This window comes from Heliconius melpomene, chromosome 17 (assembly GCF_056956725.1).
Source record: "Heliconius melpomene rosina isolate 202511_hmr_F chromosome 17, ASM5695672v1, whole genome shotgun sequence".
NCBI classification, from domain to species: Eukaryota; Metazoa; Arthropoda; class Insecta; order Lepidoptera; family Nymphalidae; genus Heliconius; species Heliconius melpomene.
In genome coordinates, this window is record NC_140405.1 from 269,632 (window position 1) to 289,136 (window position 19,505).

The window sequence follows — 19,505 nt, forward strand, 5'->3', positions numbered from 1 at the left end:
GCCTCTCCACCCCCTTTCACACTATCCCTCCATTAAAATTTATAAAAGTAGTTTATTATATGACTTTATGATGGAAAGAATATTGGAAATGTTTTTGTTTTGTATAACTGTCTAATGTATATCATATTTTTATTATTGCGCTTAAAAAGGATCTAATTACAATCACTATAATGATTAGAATGCTACAAGAACTTTAATGTAGCAAAATTTATGTCTTCTTGAAATTCCAATGCCACAAGCGTATTAGGTAGGTTTTTTGTGTATATATACATACAACGATCAAAAGTGCTTATAATAAATAGTCTATTTGAATAAAGAATAATTTGAATTTAGCGGCAACACTGTCCACACAGCAGGGTAGACAGGAGGGAATCTAGTGTTAAGACTTTCCGTTTCCACGCTTTGCGCAGTGAGGACAGTGAGGACATGAGGTTATTAAATATTTCTTTTCCCCGAATAATAATCGAATCCACAACTGTCGCGTTAAAAATCACAGGCTTGATCGCCTGCGCCACGACCATATATATATATATATATATATATATATATATATATATATATATATATCTATACTAATATAATAAAGCGGAAGAGTTTGTTTGTTTGTTTGTTTGTTTGAACGCTAAGATCTCTGGATCTACTGGTCCGATTTTCATTGTTTTTGTTTTGTATGAAAGCTGCATTCTTCAGAAGTGCTATAGGCTATATAACATTACATTACACATATATATTAATATATTTTAAAGTACATTCTAATTTGACATGCAATTTATTCTGCCATGTTAATAACAACCGTCGTTGCTACGCGACCGCTACCGCGACGTTTTGATATTCATCCTTATGAAAATAAATATAATAGTCACTTTTAGCATTTTATCTAGATTGAAATTATAGTTTACTGTATAACATTCTAATAAATAATTAAGGAGATGTCACTGATTCCAAATGACCTAGCCTACGGGCGGCACAGTACGACCGACGCGAACGGGCAGATGACGTTGACGGTTTTATAAATTGAAAATTTACATTTACATTTTCGAACTTTATTTGTTGTTTATAATTAATTTAAAATACACTTTGATTCTTTTCTTATTTTATTTGATATTGCCCGCTAATTATCCTACTTAATAGAGAGAAATGTTTAGTTATTTCGTAGAGTCAATATCTATGTACGCACGTACGGAAAACTTTAGGTACTTTTCCTAATATTAAGAATACCTATCCTTTAGTTACTTTTAATCCTTTTGTTAGTTCATTTCAATAACTCAGATAATTTTTTCTAATAATGTGTATCTACTTATTATTCTTTTTGATTATTTGAGCTTATATTTTCTTACTAATTCTATTGAGAATTGAAAATAATTTCATGAATATATTTAATAAATATTCTTATAGTTGAAGCAGGCGTAGCCGCGTCCGGGTCCACTAGTGTATATATATATATATAATATTTTGTGATTCTGGTATATAAGATGTGTGATTCTAGTATATGAGTGCTGAAGTATTTTCAATTAAAACGCATCTTTCTTACAAAAGACATTTATTGAACTTTTAATTACAACAGCAACGTATAAAGACAGACACCAATCTTTACTTCATTAAACATTGTAGGGTTCTTAACAGCTTAGTTTCGTAAGTAGTAGGATGTAGCTGAATTATATCACAGCATCTGTATTGTAATTTGAACACAAATATTCTGTATTTGAGATCTGCAGTGGAACCCACATTATTTAAATCTCTATTTGGCCAGGGTAAATACATAATACATGCAGACTGCCTTTTCGGAATGTGTTGCATACAAAATGATATTTATTGATGAAAATGAAATATAAAGAAAAGGAAGTTCTTTTAAATAAACTTCATGTATCTAAATGTCTTTGTGTGGAACATTTTCACCAAGATATATCACTACACCTTAACAATTATTGAATTATTAAATGAATTAGGCTTTTGTGTACAATGAAAGGCAGACTATCAATAATGCCACTGTGACCGCCTAGATGAATAACTAGCTTGCTATATGCTTGCAATAACCCCAAGTATCTATATCACATTTCATATCAAGCGCTGTCGAGTTACAACTAAACATTTATTACATTTAGTTAAAGATTGATTAAATAGTTTAGAAGGCACTTTACATATAAACTTCCTTGAACTAATGACGTACCACGTTACAGACTCAGGGTTCGTGGTGCTGCAAGGGACCACGTACTGGACAGACCTGTTCGTGCGACACTTTCTCTTCCAAGAGGAGCAGTCCATAGATTGCGATGATTTGCTTTTTTTTGTAAGAAAGCGACACGTTAAAGGGTCTTCACGATACCTGCCCAAGTATGAGGTAAGTGGTACATCTAGTTTACAGAATCAATGTTTTCATTTAAATTCAAACTATAATCTTATATTAGTGTATTTCCAATTTGTTTCAAACATTATAAAAACTACTTTTGTGATACTGAGTACTGTGAGAAATATAATAACTATATTATCCCTCTTGAATAGATAAATATTCTCATTAAATGTCATACTAAAATAGGATATTTCCAAAAATTCTTATTAAGTTATTGAATTTGAATGTAAATTGTTGTTTTGGAGTGAACAATGTATGATAACTATCTCCTACATAAGAGCAATGGCCAAATATATTTCTTTCTAAACTACGTTTAAGTCTCTACAAAATTACATAAAGTCATTTATATAAAAAATATGATTTCCTCACAATTAATTAGTTTGTGCACCCAATGATCCCAAATATGCAATTATACAAATAGCGTAGCCTGGACGAAAACGCAAATGTCATTTCAAAGTAAGGAGGTGGTGAGTGTCGAAGTGTGTGCTATCCCAGCACCATTTGGATTATAGATCCTACTATTCTATTAGAAAGTTCTTTGGATATACAAAAAGTTTGCATCGTTAACAGTTGTGTACTTTATTTGTAACAATACAAAAATATTATTTCTTATAGTAGGCTGCTATTAAAACACGACTCCCGTCAGATCCTTACGCACTTTCACTCATCTCAGATCGAAAACTAATCACAGTATTTTTGTTAATAAATATTATGCTTTGTATCCGAATTGTTCAACAACCACTTATAAAAAAAATATACAATTTACAAAACAAAACTTCTACAACAGTCGATAGTACAATTGATCGATTACAGTTCTCATGTACCGAGAATCGAAACTTACTTCTACTAAACAATAAAAGCATACGTGGTCGCCGTTAGAGCGTAGCAGTTCGCACTAGAGCTAAGATTATCACTCGCCCGACGCCGGTCTGTTCGCAGACTGACGTGGAAGTATTCCGCAAGGACTCGAAGAAGCTGCCCATAGGCGACCCGGAAATCGACTGGGAGGAGACGGTGTACCTCAACCTGATCGTGCACCAGTTCGACTATACGCTCACGCTGGCCATATGCACGCGCACCAGCCCCAAGGAGCTGCAGGTGCTGAAGCGACACTCGCAGAAGGTGAGCGTCATACGCGCTCGGGCGGCGGGGGCGGTAGCGCGTGTCACTAGCTGAGCCGGCTGAATAGCTTGGTGCGCGGCCACGGCAGCGGCCAGTCGTAGCGGCGCGGCACTGGCCCGCGCACGTTGCGCTCCAGGTACGTGAACAGCCAGTACCACCACTCGCGCTGGATCATATAGTGGCTGTGGCCGCCGCCGGCGCGGTGTGGGGTCACCAGCAGCGAATGGAACGTCCAGAACAGCCGCGTCGTGATGTAGTACGCGATCACCACGTCCACCGTGTAGTGCCCGTGCGCCAGCAGCACAAATGACACGCCCAGCAGCGCCGAGCCCCACATGGCCCAGTGAACCGGCCACAGCTTCTTAGGCGAGTACTCTGCCACGATCAGGTAACTCAGCACGAGCACCATTGTGTGCCCCGAATAGATGTAGTCGCCGCAGTACGTGTGCTTGCCGTTTATGGACAGCCCGAACCCGGAGATCAAATAGAACATTCTTTTTATGACGAGGAGGGGCGTCGTAGCGTTATTGCTCTTGGGGCTGCACACGTAAGTCTTGCTGGACACCGGCAGCACCGTGACAAACATCGTAACCGACCTGTACAAGTACAGCAGGCCGATCACGAAGAAGAGGCGCCGTGCCACGATAAACCGGTGCTTGTGGAATACGACGACCAGCATGGCGACGGTCGTCGATATCATGATGAGGTACTCGGACACAGCCAGACCCCAGTCGTGTGCCTCCACGTTGTCCAGCACAATATCATTGAGAGGCGGCGTCGTGTTTCGGTCCGGGAGCCGCTCGTGCACTAGCGACAGCGACATCATGTTTATGCATACACATACAAATAAGAAGAAGAAGGAGAGTATCGTTTTCCATATTTCCTTGGGGTACCTCTCCTCGCGCACGGTGCCGGGGGGCATCTCCACCATGAAGTCACCGCCGTGCGCGCGCTGCGGCGAGTGGTCCTGGTCGGGGTCGGACTCGTCCGTGGTTGGCTGCGGCGCGTCCGCCTTAGCGGCGCGCGCCAGCAACGGCTGGCGCTGCATAAGCTCGGCCTGGCTGGGCATGTCGCAAGCGCGGGGGTCTCGGGCGGGGCGCGGCGCGTTGTTGTTCAGGTCATTCCGCTTGAGGCGCGCCTCGAAGTTAATGCCCCGGATGTCCTCGCGCGCGAGCCCGGTCACGAGGTCGGCATGGCAGGCGGGCGGAGCGGGCGCGGGAGGTGGTGGGGGCGCGCGCGGCACCAGCGCTAGCTGCTTCGCCGGCAGCTCATTAGCGAGGTACACGCGCACCGACTCAACCAGCGGCTCTGCGAAGTTGATCTGCTTTGGCGGCGACGGCTCCTTATCCGGGGAGCGTGCTGAGATCGTCATCCAATCACCATTGGTTTGTATTGCACCTGGAACGTAAAAAAGTATATATTATTATGGTTATCCTGAATTCTCTGGTTTCCAGCCTGGAGCACAGCACCACAGAGGTATTTGTTTCATATGACATGTAATGTTTAAATTATTTTCTGAATATTGCTATGGTTTATTAGTAAATGTCTGACGTGATTGATTTATTGGCACGTAAATGGTTGTGACTATACAATATACAAACTTTCTCGATTGTTTCTTGGACGACTAGTCTATGTATTCGTTCTTAAACTTTGCTAATTACAAATAAAATACGTAAGAACTTATAAGGTTATAACTAACGATAACAACAATCATGCAAATTAACTATACTTTGTCTGTACTTCTTGCAAATCATCCACGCATCGTTACGTTATGTTTAGAACTTCGTTTGCACTCACTTTTAGTAAACACGATATATAATATTTTAATGGTCGTTTCTAGATATTTCAAGTTCGTAAACCAATTAAAGTCACAAATGAGTATCACAGTTCAAAGACCGTGGTGACAAAGCGCGAGCTGCGCGGAGGGGGCCGTTCTCTTTTGCGTTATTTGCTAATTAACGCTCGCCGTTTGTAACGCGAGGCGAACGTCAAAGTCGCGCGGCTCGCGGCCTACGAGATGCACTCGCTAAACTGACAAATATAGATCGTCCGAGAGATTGCCTCGCCATGGACTCACTCGATCAATGGGCGAGCTGTCGTTCCGGCGCGTCTCAGCTCACTCGGTATGGACGAGGTCACGGAGGAACAGCCCACTGTGGCGTGGCGCGGCCTCTCTCTCTGCTGCTGTGTGTTCGGGCGCGGGCCGGCACTCGTGACTCGCGCGGCGGCGGGGTGCGACTGGCGCGCTCGGCTCGCGGGGCCGAGCACGAGGGTGACGTCACGCCGCCCCGCCGCCCCGCGGCCCGCGTGCGCGCGCCCCGTGCACCTGCACCGGCCGCCGCGCCGCCGCCTTACACGCGCAATGTGGTGTTCGCTACTCGCTGGACGAGTTTTAGAGTGAGGAGCTACTGTGGCTCACAGATGACGTTGAAGTAGGTATTGGAGTATGGACTTGAGCACTTTTAATGTAGGCCAGTTAAACATTATACGCTTGTAACTCTATTTGATTACTTGTTTTTCCTTCATTCTAAAAATAAATAATTTTCTATATGAGTTATGTATATAATAATTATGTCAACATAACGATATGTGAAATAAACAATATTAGGAATTGTCATTTTACATTGTCACATTACTTATATGAAATAATGGTTCTCATATGGATAAGAGATTTCCACACCTACATACATTTGTTTCAAAATACTTATATATTTTGAATTGTTATTTGCTGATGCTGGTACATTATTATTATGGAATATCTTCATTTGGAAGTTTATTAAAGCGGCAGATATTATATTCGTATTAGTCGGGATCGGTGTTTCTCTTTACGCGCTTCACAGAGTCACGTCAGTCAAGGTCACCGTGATGGTTGTGGGGTTGTGGTTGGAGTAGTGGAGATTGCTATTGAACATTCATTTTAAATTATTATTCTTAAATGAATATGGTGCCCTTTCGTTTATTATCTACATTTAAAGTTCTTATCGATCCACCATTATTGAAATCAATCAATTGTTTTGAAATAAGAGAGTTTCGCGCAGCTTCGCCTTCTTATTCACCCTTGGGGGTGAATTCTAATAAACCATGAAACACATATTCTATGAAATATTTTAAAGATTCTCAATTTCAAATTTTATTAAAATCAGTGGCGATTCAAAGATTTTTCCATACAAACTTTCAGCCCCTTATTTGCCCTCTTAGGGAGTGAATTCTAAAAAACCGTGAAATATGTGTTCAATGAAATATTTAAAAGAACCTGAATTTCAAATTTGATAAAAATCGGTGCCGATTTAATTTTTTTTCCGTACAAACTTTCAACCCCTATTTCACCCCTTTAGGGTTAAAATTTTTCAAAATCCCTTTTTAATGGAAATACAGATTACGAAAGTAAACTTCTGTCCAAATTTCACGTTTCTACCATTAGCGGTTACGGGCGTGCGTGAGTCTTACCTCAGTCAGTGGGGACAAGCCCTTTTATATATAAGTGATGATAATGGTACTTAAACACAAGAGGATATGTTGTTCTCAATTCACCAAAAAAAGAGAATGGGATGGGGAATCCAAGACGAAGGTGGAACCAGTGCCCCTGCAACCTGCAGCAGCTATTCAAGGAAGTAAATCTTAAGTAATTTTCAACAATTTTAACAGTTAGGTATATCTATATTTCAACGTTTTAAATATGTAGTTATTAATTTTGCATGACATGTGTAAATGTTATTCATTCATACATAATTTGTATATGTTATTCTGAACAACTGAAACTGGTGGATTGAATGTTAAATTGATCATTAATTGATCGTATAAAAACGTAGGGGCACCTACATAAGTTGTGAAGGAATCAATGAACAATTGTGGATTTGTGGTCAATTTACGATGACACGCGTCCACTGCTTCGCAATATCGTACTCGACTATCAGCGATAAGATTTTTTATTTATCTTTGACTTATTTCATTTTACTTCAATTTCTTAGCCATATATATGTACGCAGTGAGCTGATATGATAGAGGAATTTTATTATTATTATTGGCTTCACTCTGAATCTCGCACATAGCAGGGTAGGCTGAGCGAACCTAGCTGTAAGTAAGATGGAGTGCCTTATGTTCCCCACTTTTCACCCAATTTTCGAGATATTGCGTGTAGAGTGGCAGAGCTCAACGCTTTGTCTTGTTACCAGAGAAATGAAAGCAATTCATTCCCCCGAGTGGGAATGAAACCCGCGTGGGCTAACGTTCAGCTGTGCTGCTGTGCTGCTGCGCTCAGTAGGTATAGCTGACACTGGATCACAGACGACGGTGTGACTGTCGGATCAACTGGTTGTGGGTTCGATCGCCACACGAGGTAACCAAATATTTATTTATATTTCGGTAGCATTTGGCGCTCCGTTTTCTCTGACTACGCTAGGGATGGACGCGAAGTTAAGTTTTAGTTCGCTGTGGTGTCGAGGGCCGAGGCACAGCGCGGCATTGAGTACACTCCACAGGCACACGCAGCACTCAACACGTAAGTGTGTCGTCCGAGTCCATCGATCTCATATGTGAGTAAAATAGACAATCTTAGTCTGCACGTCGTGATCTGTGTGCTTAGAGAAGGTACACAACTCCGCGGTCAAGGTCGCCTCATCTCGCCATCTCGCGTAACGCGCGCGGCGTCCTTCAGCGACGACGGCGCGACGGCGGCGGCCGGCCCGATGGACTTTAACATTTGTTGGGTACGGGGAAGAGGAGGTATTCTGTAAATTGGCTTTGGTTTTTGTCTGTGGAAACCATTTGTTACGAGCTCGCTCGGATGCCAGGATAATCGCATTTTCCTCCTTTTATTAATAAATTACTAAGTTTTGAATATACAAAAATTTACGAGTTCAAATTAACATTGTTTTATATGAAGGATTTTTTTCTTTATAAGCATGTTATATTTAATAATAAAAAAAACCGAAGAAGTGCGAGTCGACCTCGCCCACCGTGGATTCCGTATCGATTTCAGGACTACGCCAACGACAAGTCCCACCTCACGCAATCTCGAGGTCAATGGTGTTAACAGAGGGATACCAAATTATTCTTTAGGTACAAAACCCTAAAATACATTGTTTAATCATTTGCTAATACGAGTATCTTTTTAAATGGTCATATTTAGTAACGATATATTTCAACAACACGAAGGAGGACGCAAAAGACCGTGGCGTTGTTCGTAAAAACAGCAAGGTTTGACCGCTCCACGCTTAGTTGGTGCCTGCTGCCGACTGCTGGTGAGGATAGGGGCTCATAACAATATGTACTCTTCTCATGGCAATGAAAGACCAGGCCACGCTTCATACAACATTAATCCCATACGCTACGTGACGAGTTAAAGGCCATCTTCAATCCATCTCGTAACTGTTTTCTATAGGATATAGCAAATACTCAGCGTGAGAAACATTTTTTGCCACTTTCTCACGTTGATAAGAACCCCCATTATAGTGAGTGTATCGACGTTATGGACAGGACGAGGCTACTTTGTGTTATTTTGGGGCTGGTCGTACTTGTGTCAATAACATCATGGTTAACCATGTATATTAATAGTCAATAAAAGCTTCACCTCGTTTTTTAAAAATCGATATAGCAACTCACTTTTGCGGTTCACGTTTGTTCTCATCTCCGTTTGCTGTGTGTAGGTGTACGCCTCGCCGAGTCGCCGCAAGATGGACACGAAGGGCGAGGGCGAGGAGATGACCTACCCTCACATCTGCTTCATGGTTGACAACTTTGACGAGGTCAGTGTTTCAGATGAATATTTCATATTTATGGAAATGCTTATGTGCCACCAGACTCGTGCCACCTGTGTTACGTGTGTTACGAGTGACAATCTATTTAAGGAATGTAATTGACATTTTATAACTATGTCCACTCTGCCAGTCTTGTAGGAGTTTATTAATTATTTTGACAGATAAGTATGCTTACATAACTATACTCCACTCCACATGCCGTGACTTTTAATGGGATTAAAGTAGCGTCACGAGCGATGTCTCCGGGGGGCCCTGATCTTATTAGGCAATTAAGACTGATCCTCCTGACCGATACTTCATGTCGGTGCGCGTAGGTTATTGCCCTTCTATGGCTCCGCTAATGTATATTACACGACCACGAGCAAGGCAACTAAACATGACGACAACATGATGGTGGACGAACTTGACCGAAATGTTCGAGGCTGCGTGTTAATATCGGTTTTCATATTTAATTGATTGCAGTTATTTCCCTATTTGTATTTAAAATCTAATTATAATAAAAATATACTTAATGCTGATAATGCCTTGTTTACGCTAATATTATTATAATACACGTGGGATTCCGTTGCCAAGGTCAAAACATTTTCGAAAGTACTAATAAAAAAATGATAAAAACTAAGGAATATCACAATGTTGCATAAATTATCATATTCGATTAGTTATTATTTGTAATTTACGATGATATACATTTCCCGCCGCCGCGCGCCGCTCTGACCGACCTCACAGACTTAACCGGTATTCGGAATGACGATAAGAAGCTTCGAACTGCTTTTTTACAACATAACATAATAGGGAAATGTATACCTCCTAGGAAATGTGTACCGAAGTGACTAACTACGTATTTATGCACTACTACTATTATGTTGAGTCACTTCATTTATGTTCACTAATCTCGAGTTATTCATATTACGCAATATTTAATTTTATTTAGCAGAAAATGATTCATAGTGAAAATTTACCATTTATGTTTTCCCATTTACACAATTCAAACCGAGCCAAGAGTTAAATCTGTATTACATAAGACCGTTTTGTACTACGAATCTGCTTTAGGTAATTGTCAGGTTTATAAGCGAGGAGAAGCTCTCGAGCTTAGCGGCGTCACGACGACTGGACGTAGTACTACTAGTGTAGACGTAAACCTTACTAGATATTGTTTGAAATGCGTACTTCTCAAACCCTCTCATTTTGTATGAAATGAACTACAAATATGTTTGTGATTATTTTATTCTATGAAATACCCATAAATTTATTTGTATTTCGTGCCGAATTTCATAACTGTAGGTCCACGGGAAGAACCCTATAGGTATATATATATATTGTAGGCCGGAGCCGGAGTAATTAGAATAAGTGATGGCGTCCCAATTACATGTGGATATTGTTTGGAGTGGTTCCAGCCGTCCTCGTTCCTCGTACACAGAGTACACTCGTTCGGTACATTTTTTACACAATCTGCAGATGATTAATTGATTTAATGATATTTCATTTTGAATAGGCACCACGCATTAGCTAATTTGTATTAGTAATGTATATTAAATATACACAAATATACATTAACAAATATTTGTATATTTGTTAATGTGCAACATACCTAGAAATGCTAATCAGCGCGCCAGCACAGCGCGCCAGCACAGCGCGTCCATACTTCACAAATAGTTATTCAGGTGGCAAACCTCAATGTCACGTGCTTTACAAATCAATCAAATTGCAATCATTACTTTGTATGAAATTTTACCGAACCTTACCAACATGTTCAACCGTACAATATAGAATACTAGCGGCTGCGCGCAGCTTCGCCTGCTTATTTGCACCCTTGGGGGTTGTGGGCAACGAGTATAGTGGCGATGTTACTAAGACGAGACCTAATATTCAACTCTTTTATTATATATTTTATTTGGTTATTTATACGCTACAAAACAATAGTGGAACATTATTTCACAATTGCATTTGTAGCGAATAAATTGAGGGCGCTGATTTAGCGTGTTTATAAAGAATATAATATTACTTGCAATGCAATACCCCTACAGGGTGAATTCTAATAAACCATGAAACATGTTCAATTGAATATTTTTAAGAGTTTGAATTTACAATTTTATATAAATCGGTGCTGATTTAATTTTTTTCCATACAAACTCTCAATTCCTATTTCACCCCTTTAGGGTTAAAGTTTTTCAAAATCCCTTTTTAGTGTATGTCCAGATTACAAAAGTAAATATCTGTTCAAATATCACGTTTCTACGCACAGCGGTTATACCCTGAGATCCGGCCGTTGAATCCTGCATATACAAGTTTTCTTAATTAAACCTATATTAATGAATAATACATGATTAGTAGAACAGATTACACCTGGGTTGCCTGGAAGAATCCTGCCGCAATCACCTTTAATTACAATTTTTCGTAACTCGTTTTTGGAGAAAATTGCACCAATACGTTTTTTATATGAATCGCACATCATTTAAAAGATAATCCCATAAGGAATTGGAAAATTAAGGGTTGCCAGCTCTCAGTCTGCCGCAAGTCTAGGGTTGCCTGGTTTAAACATGTCACTAAATGTTAATAATTTGCACTCATGTGTTTTTTTAATGAATTATATATCAAATTAAAGCTTATTTTTTTCTGAACACTATAAAACAGGGTTGCCTGGAAAATTCCTGCCGCAAACAGGGGTTGCCAGCGTTTGAAATATTTTATTCCGGTTCCGTTTGACTATGAGAGAAGACGATGAAATGCGCGATCTGCCTTATGTTTTAAAGTAAAATATTATATAATAGAAGGTCAATCTTAAAATCAATGTTTATTCTAATTGTTCACCTGTTAAATGATGATTTTAATCATATTAAGTACACGCAGAAAACTATTTAAAGATCATGGGGCAGAAGAAATCATCTTTATTTTTAAAGTAAAATAATGAATCTATAATATTGAGTCTTTGCAAAATCTATTTTCTAAATACTAATATTTATTTATTAATTTAAATTACCATTTTGAAACAATTAAATTATCTAGTTAAATAAATGTTTACAAATATTGATCTACTATAAACTATTAATATATATACATATACATCATGTTCCCTTAATATAATGAAGGGTGACCATTATTGCGGATATTTTTTTTTTAATTATATTGAAAAATACATTTCAATGAACTCTCTCTCTTCGTCCTCTACTTGTTTGATTTGACAAGGCTTGCCGCAATTTTTTTTTTTCTCACGCAATTTTTAATAATTTGCATAGGAAAGAAATATATATAATAGAATTATAATAAACAAAACTAAGTTAGCAAAATAAATTCGAAGAAAATCCGACAGTAATGCCGACTAATAAACGCTATTTACGGTTTATGACCAAGAGTCGGCAAATATCAATTAGTTGGCTATTTTTTACTATAGATAAACATTTAGCGGCGCGATACAAAGCAAACCAAATGCAATAAAATTATTTTCGAAGATGTATTGTTTTTAAATGCAATGAAAGTGCAGATGGCCAAATGAGTTGTTTTTGAGCATATTACTTATTTACTTACCTTTCGTTTTGGAGTAAAGACGTTTTTACTTGACAAAAATGAAGATGTGTTTTTTGTGCGGCAGGAGTGAAAATGTGATAGAATTTAACAAGGAATCTCTCCAAAAGTGTAAAATTATGTTATTGTTTCGCCAAAAAATGATTTTTAAATACAGTGACATTTTTTTAAATAGTGACACAATGCACAGTTATCATTTACAGTATTACAAAAAGTTCATTGTTTTAAAACAAAAATATAAAGAAGTATTTTTTAATTATTTTCTAATGCAAAACGTAAGTATACTTTAATATTTAATATTATATAGTTTTATAAAATGTAGACAATTGTGGCCGTGGGAGTTGCCTCAGTTTTGATTATACTAAGTTAGGGACGTTAGTGAGTGATTACGCTTTATTATAATTATAAGAACAATTCTTTCAGACCTAAATACCTTAAAAACTATCAGCATAGACGGAGAAGTTCTTGCTAGCGACATTTTTTTATCTATATTTTTTAATAGTTTTTATTAGTTGAATAGTTTTCATTTACTTTGCAAAAACGTAAATATTCGTACCAAAAAGATGGGCGCCATAGTTCTTTCTACGGATACGGACGGCGTTGTCAAATCAAACAAGCAGAGGGCGAAGAGAGAGAGAGAGATTGTTTATTGAAATGTAATTTTCCACATTTTCTTAATTAATAAAAAAAATATCCGCGATAATTGTCACCTCTCATTATATTAAGGAAACATGTTGTAATTAATACCTTATAGTAAGTAGATCGATATTTATAAACATTTACTTAATTAGATAATTTAAAGAAAGTAAAATTTTAAAGAAGAGTAGGATTAAAATTGAATTCTGAAAAAACAAAAGCAATGACTAATGGATACAAAAGCAGCATAAATGTAGGAGAGTCACAAATTAGTTATGTTGAGGAATATATATACCTTGGACAGCTGATATCACCCACAGAAAACATAAATAAAGAAATCGAAAGAAGGATAGCAAGCAGTTGGCGAAGGTACTGGGGCCTAAAGGAAGTAATGAAGGACAAAAATTTCCATATAGCAACAAAAAGCAAATTATTCAATGTCTGCATCTTGCCAATATTAACATATGGAAGCCAAACGTGGGCTATAACAAGAAACGTAATCAACAAAGTTGCTAATTGCCAAAGAGCAATGGAAAGAAGCATGCTTGGAGTAAAGAGGAAAGACAGAATAAGGAGCATAAACATTAGGAGTAAGTCAAAGGTACAAGACGTAACATTAAAAATAAAAAGATTAAAATGGAAGTGGTCGGGACATATAATTAGAGGAAACGAAAAGTGGACTAAAACAGTAACACAATGGTACCCAAGGGACGGCAAAAGGAAGAGAGGTAAACAACATAAAAGATGGGACGATGATATTAGGCAGGTCGCAGGCACAACATGGAGCAGAGTAGCTAAAGATAGAATAGAATGGAGTAGGTTGGAGGAGGCCTTTGCTAACTGGCAAACGGACTTACAGAAAATGAAAAAGGATCAAATATACGAATAATTTTAATAAATATTATATTGTATTAGTATTTATATTGTAGTAGTGAAACAACTAGTTAATTGTATATTCTGTTATATCCGAATAAAAGGCTTAATTATTATTTATATAATTAGATAATTTAGTTGTTTTAAATAACCCTTTTATTTAACTAAATATTATTTTTTATAAAATAAATTTTGCGAAGATTCAATATTATGGATTATTATTTTACTTGAAAAATAAGAATGATTTCATCTTTAAATAGTTTTCTGCGTGTACTTAATATGATTAAAATCATCATTTAACAGTTGAACAATTAGAATAAACATTGATTTTAAGATTGACCTTCTATTATATAATATTTTACTTTAAAACATAAGGCAGACCGCGCATTTCATCGTCTATTCTCATAGTCAAACGGAACCGGAATAAAATATTTCAAACGCTGGCAACCCCTGTTTGCGGCAGGAATTTTCCAGGCAACCCTGTTTTATAGTGTTCAGAAAAAAATAAGCTTTAATTTGATATATAATTCATTAAAAAAACCCATGAGTGCAAATTATTAACATTTAGTGACATGTTTAAACCAGGCAACCCTAGACTTGCGGCAGACTGAGAGCTGGCAACCCTTAATTTTCCAATTCCTTATGGGATTATCTTTCAAATGATGTGCGATTCATATAAAAAACGTATTGGTGCAATTTTCTCCAAAAACGAGTTACGAAAAAATGTAATTAAAGGTGATTGCGGCAGGATTCTTCTAGGCAACCCAGGTGTAATCTGTTCTACTAATCATGTATTATTCATTAATATAGGTTTAATTAAGAAAACTCGTATATGCAGGATTCAACGGCCGGATCCCAGTCTATTACGGCTGTGCGTGCGTCTTACCTCAGTCAGTGAGGACAAGTCCTTTTATATATATAGATTACCGATGTAAGATGTTGAAACACTCCGTTAATGCGTGTTAGTATTGACACGCGCTGCATCCCGCGGCGGCGTCCTTGTTGTGTAGTGTTATCTAATTAATGTAAAATATAATTTATAGGTGGTAATACGCTTTGTTCTCGGGCACGCAGAGAGACGCTCGACGTGCGATAAGCGGTCGCTGTTATCGCGTATCGCGTTATCGCGGTATGTCGGATCAAGATTGCGCGTATTCGGATAAGGTCGATGTACGTGGCATTTATTATCTAAACCAAACATAACATATTAACCAAACATAACATATTAAACAAACTACCAAAATTTAAAATATCTGTATAAAAATTCTAACAAGTAAAGCTTATTACACTGTTCAAGAATATTTAGAGGATAAAGATGTATGGAATTAATGTCTATTGAATGTCAGGCAGGATAGCTGCCAGCTAATGTAATAGTAAAATATACCATTGACTTTAAAAAGAGCAACTGTTGAGTTTCTTGCCTTCTCTTCTCAGCAGAACTGCCTTCCGAGCCGGTGGTAGCTTTTTGTTGACATGTAAATTCAACGATTCAAAAGTGCTTATAAAGTTTATTTGAATAAAGAATATTTTGAATTTGAATATAAGACAGTAAAAATGGCGTGTCTGTACATTATATATATTTATAAAATAATAATTGAGGAACAGTAATACAGCCCAAATCTACAAAAAATGTTGTCTGTTTGTATACGCTAATCTCCGGAACTACTAGACGGATTTGAGTGCAATTTTTTTGTTGTATAGCTATTAAGTCTAAGCAAAATCTAGGCTATAGTTTATTTTGAAAATCTGGATAACTGATGTGGAACCTTAACCTGTCTAAACTGCAAGAAATATAAATATATTGCCTTGGGGAAAATTGAACAACATAACAAACAGTTTCCACCCACATAACAAAAATGAAGGTCTGGAGTACCTAACGTGGAACCCTAGCAGTCCGTGTTATCTCTAAGAGATATAAATATAGCGTCTTAGTAAAAGTTGATCAAAATAACAAGCATTTTTTGTCCACATTATGGTGTAATAAAGTGTTAAAATAAAATAAAATAAATAAATAAAAACGAAGATCTGGAATAGTTCTTCTGCGTGGTCAGTGTTGAATGAAATGAGGTTACTATTGTGACCAAATCATTTAAAATAACATAAGCCAGGAGTACCTCCACCTCCATGAATAATTGTGTGGTTGAAGTGAGCAGAGCCGCGGGGGCCGTTAGTTTAAGAATAAATTAAAAAATATATATATTTATTTTATAAGAAATATACAAACTTATAACAATAGAAATTAATAGTTTTTAAAATAAAAAAACAGTAATTTGTCAAGTTTAAACATTTTTTAGCGCAAGATATAAGGATTTTAAGCGCAACTAAGTTTCACCTGTAGTATATTATGTATAATTAAATCATAAATCAGCTAACATATAGACATCATATAATGCATACTTTTATTACTATTTATCTTATCAACTTTTACGATTATATGTTTTTTGAAAACAACAAATTATATAATTGTTCGTTTTTTTTGGAAATGCCCGATTGGGAATCTATCCCGGAACCAGTGCCGCTGCGCCAAGAACCCTCTATTATTACTATAATTTAACATTTAACTTTACAGGTGTTCTGCGACATCGTGGTCCGTGATGGCGAGATGGTGTGCGTGGAGCTGGTGGCGCGAGGTCGTGGTGGTGCGACGCAAGCTGTCATCTTCCTAGGGTCTATACGATATGATGCACTCACCAGAGTGTATGATGCGAGAGTAAGTCAGTGTCCTTATCAGTGCTTAACGTCATCACTACCTTTACCCAAATTGATAGCTATCAGATATAGGTTTGCTACATTTAATTCTCTTTATATTTTATAAGCTACTTTATTATCGTTGTCATGATGGAGTAGGTACCTACTGGAACATCGCGTTGTAAGTAGGTAACTATTATAATGATAACAAACAACATGTTAACAATAATTGTCCTTATTCTGTATATTTCCTTTTCCTGAGATTTTCCTTTTTGCATAGCAGAGTAGGCAAAGAGAACCTAGTGACAAAACACTTCATTCTCTCCTTGCCGTCCGAATACAATACTAGAATATTTATAGTCACAAGTTGTCAGATTAGCTTAGTTATATTACAGTAGCAAATAGCTGCAACACGCGCACTTAGGCTGGCTGGCTACTGGCTGTGAATTAGGAAGTAATTAGGCCCGACCTTGTTCTCGACAATGCGATATTTATTGTTGGTTACTTATAACTAATTAACTAATGACGAAGGCCGTATCGTATCGTGACGTCACCCGCCCAAGCGCCTCGATGGCGGTTTGGGAGTTACGAGCCTCGGTGTTGCATTAGTCGGTTACGGTAAACCGACATTCAATATGCTTAAAGTATGCTATACTTATTTTTCAATGTACATTTTAAATATTTTTTTCAAAATATACAATGACAAAATTAAATCTAGCTTATGGGATAAAAATAAGAAAAGCCAAAGATCACGTCTGGCAAGATTATCATTATTTTTTATCAGCCTCACGCTGTATCCCGCATGTAGCAGGGTAGGCAGAGGGAGCCTAGTGTTGAGAAACTTCCGCTCCCCACGTACCGCGTAATTCCGGAGGCGTACTATTTTATACTATACTATTACTATTATTTAAATTAATTTTATGTGCAAAACGGAATGTGTGTTCTTGGGAATAATAGTTTAATTTGAAATAAAGGACTCCACTACGGCGCAGATCAGGAGTACCTGAACAAGATGAGAATTTTCGGTCTGGTAATTTATTTATATGTTACGGTATGGTTGCTCAGAATGACATTAGCAAAGTGCGGGGGTTGCTTGAAAGTAAAAAATATTGGATAACATGGGTAAATGCCACTAGGAGGAAACTTCGCTTCAGCAGACTTGTGGGTGTAACACAAACCGACTAAGTCGTCCCACGCTTAAAGCTGTCACATTCGCCTGGGAGTTGTTTAAATAGGGAGATCATGGATTGCTACGGAACCTAGCAGTCGAATGACACCAATTGGAGTTGATTTATGAGTAAAGTCAGTTCGCTCTTGACGTCAGCTCTCCCCCTCTCATCGCTTCCCCGCCGCCTCCCTCGTCGTGCCTCGAGAACATTGGCATTATATTATACACTTGCACGCTCTAATGTAACAGTCCGTCTGCTGAGGTTTCCTAAAAACATTCGCGTTGGCTCCGATGTCATTGTTATTGCTACACGTGATAGTGATGCTCACTGCATTGTTGTTTAAGTGTTAACGCGCCAAATATTCATTCGCTTTTCATATTATGTACATTATCAAATTTTGACAAACACACACAATTGTATAAAATTGAAATAAAAATAATCATCATTCAAGTAGGAGATTACAAGCAGTTTTTTAACAATATTTAATTTAAAAAATATCAGTATTGTCATGGTCATGTAGACCGGATCGGTAACAATTACTGTTAAGAAAAGCCGGCGAGATCTATTAAGTTACATGATCAAAACTTGTATATATTTTTAGTTTTATGGTGTATCACGCAGTATCACAGCAAGGTAGACAGAGCTAGTGATAGTAGGCAGAACACTTTGTTCCCCAATTTCTGCCGAATTCTGGAGGTATTGCGAGTGTCTCCCAGCGAGTGGCATCTCATAGAATTATCCCTCTCCCATCTCTTTTATCGACGGATATTGCTTCTATTCTTGATTCAAAGTGAATATTGTGTATGCCGTATTTATAAAAATATACTTATTTAGGCGAAACACACGGTGTTATTTAAACTACCTTGGCTGATTTGGTACTGAATTATTTCTAAAGCTAGGACTTTACTACCAGGTACTAACTAAACTTAACTTTGGCCACGAATCCTTTTTAGCTATAGAGATATGTATATCCTTTTGAATACAGCAGGAAGTTTAAGAGAACTCATAAACATAAAAAAAAATGTAAACGTGTTTATAAACATGACAACATTGTAGCAATTGACACGTCGATAAGCATACCTATGTCTGAAGGCTATATTGTTTGATAGAGATGTTTGGGATCGCAAGGGTGGTGGGGGTGGAGACAGGCCGCGGGTGGTGGGGGTGCGATATCAACAAGTACTCGTCGCGACTCGGCGACGCCGCGAAATGATGGAGCCGCGTTGTATGCTCCGCCGACTTGCCACGTGCCTGTGAGCGACTCTGTGTCATATGTCATTGTGGAGATTGCGATACATATAATCCCTTAAAGCGCTAGGAACGTGATTGATCTGTTTACGCACAGCTTTAGTATATGCGCGTTATATTTACACATAGTATGCAAGTACCTACATA

At 37.8% G+C, this 19,505-nt stretch overlaps 2 protein-coding genes across 12 annotated transcripts in view; one reads left to right on the forward strand and one right to left on the reverse strand.

The window, feature by feature from the left end:
• LOC146529763 (uncharacterized protein KIAA0930 homolog) overlaps positions 1-19,505 on the forward strand; it is a 41,121-nt gene that overhangs the window by 7,457 nt on the left and 14,159 nt on the right. For 3 of the 8 annotated variants that reach the window (XM_085200546.1, XM_085200552.1, XM_085200545.1), the window contains 4 exons: positions 2,178-2,338; positions 3,287-3,469; positions 9,115-9,213; positions 16,823-16,963. In XM_085200546.1, the coding sequence (XP_085056672.1) occupies positions 2,178-2,338; positions 3,287-3,469; positions 9,115-9,213; positions 16,823-16,963 (584 nt within the window). Of the gene's footprint in view, positions 1-2,177; positions 2,339-3,286; positions 3,470-5,765; positions 5,906-9,114; positions 9,214-15,296; positions 15,424-16,822; positions 16,964-19,505 lie in introns of those variants that run through there. The other 5 variants (XM_085200547.1, XM_085200549.1, XM_085200550.1 and 2 more) reach the window with 5 other exon arrangements.
• Positions 1,524-19,505, reverse strand: part of LOC146529764 (phosphatidylcholine:ceramide cholinephosphotransferase 2-like) — a 70,232-nt gene continuing 52,250 nt past the window's right edge. The window contains exons 1-2 of one of the 4 annotated variants that reach the window (XM_085200556.1): positions 5,547-5,773; positions 1,524-4,867 (exon numbers count right to left, since the gene is read on the reverse strand). In XM_085200556.1, coding sequence (XP_085056682.1) covers positions 3,516-4,841 — 1,326 coding nt within the window. In that variant the 5' untranslated portion in view covers positions 4,842-4,867; positions 5,547-5,773 and the 3' untranslated portion in view covers positions 1,524-3,515. The other 3 variants (XM_085200557.1, XM_085200554.1, XM_085200553.1) reach the window with 3 other exon arrangements.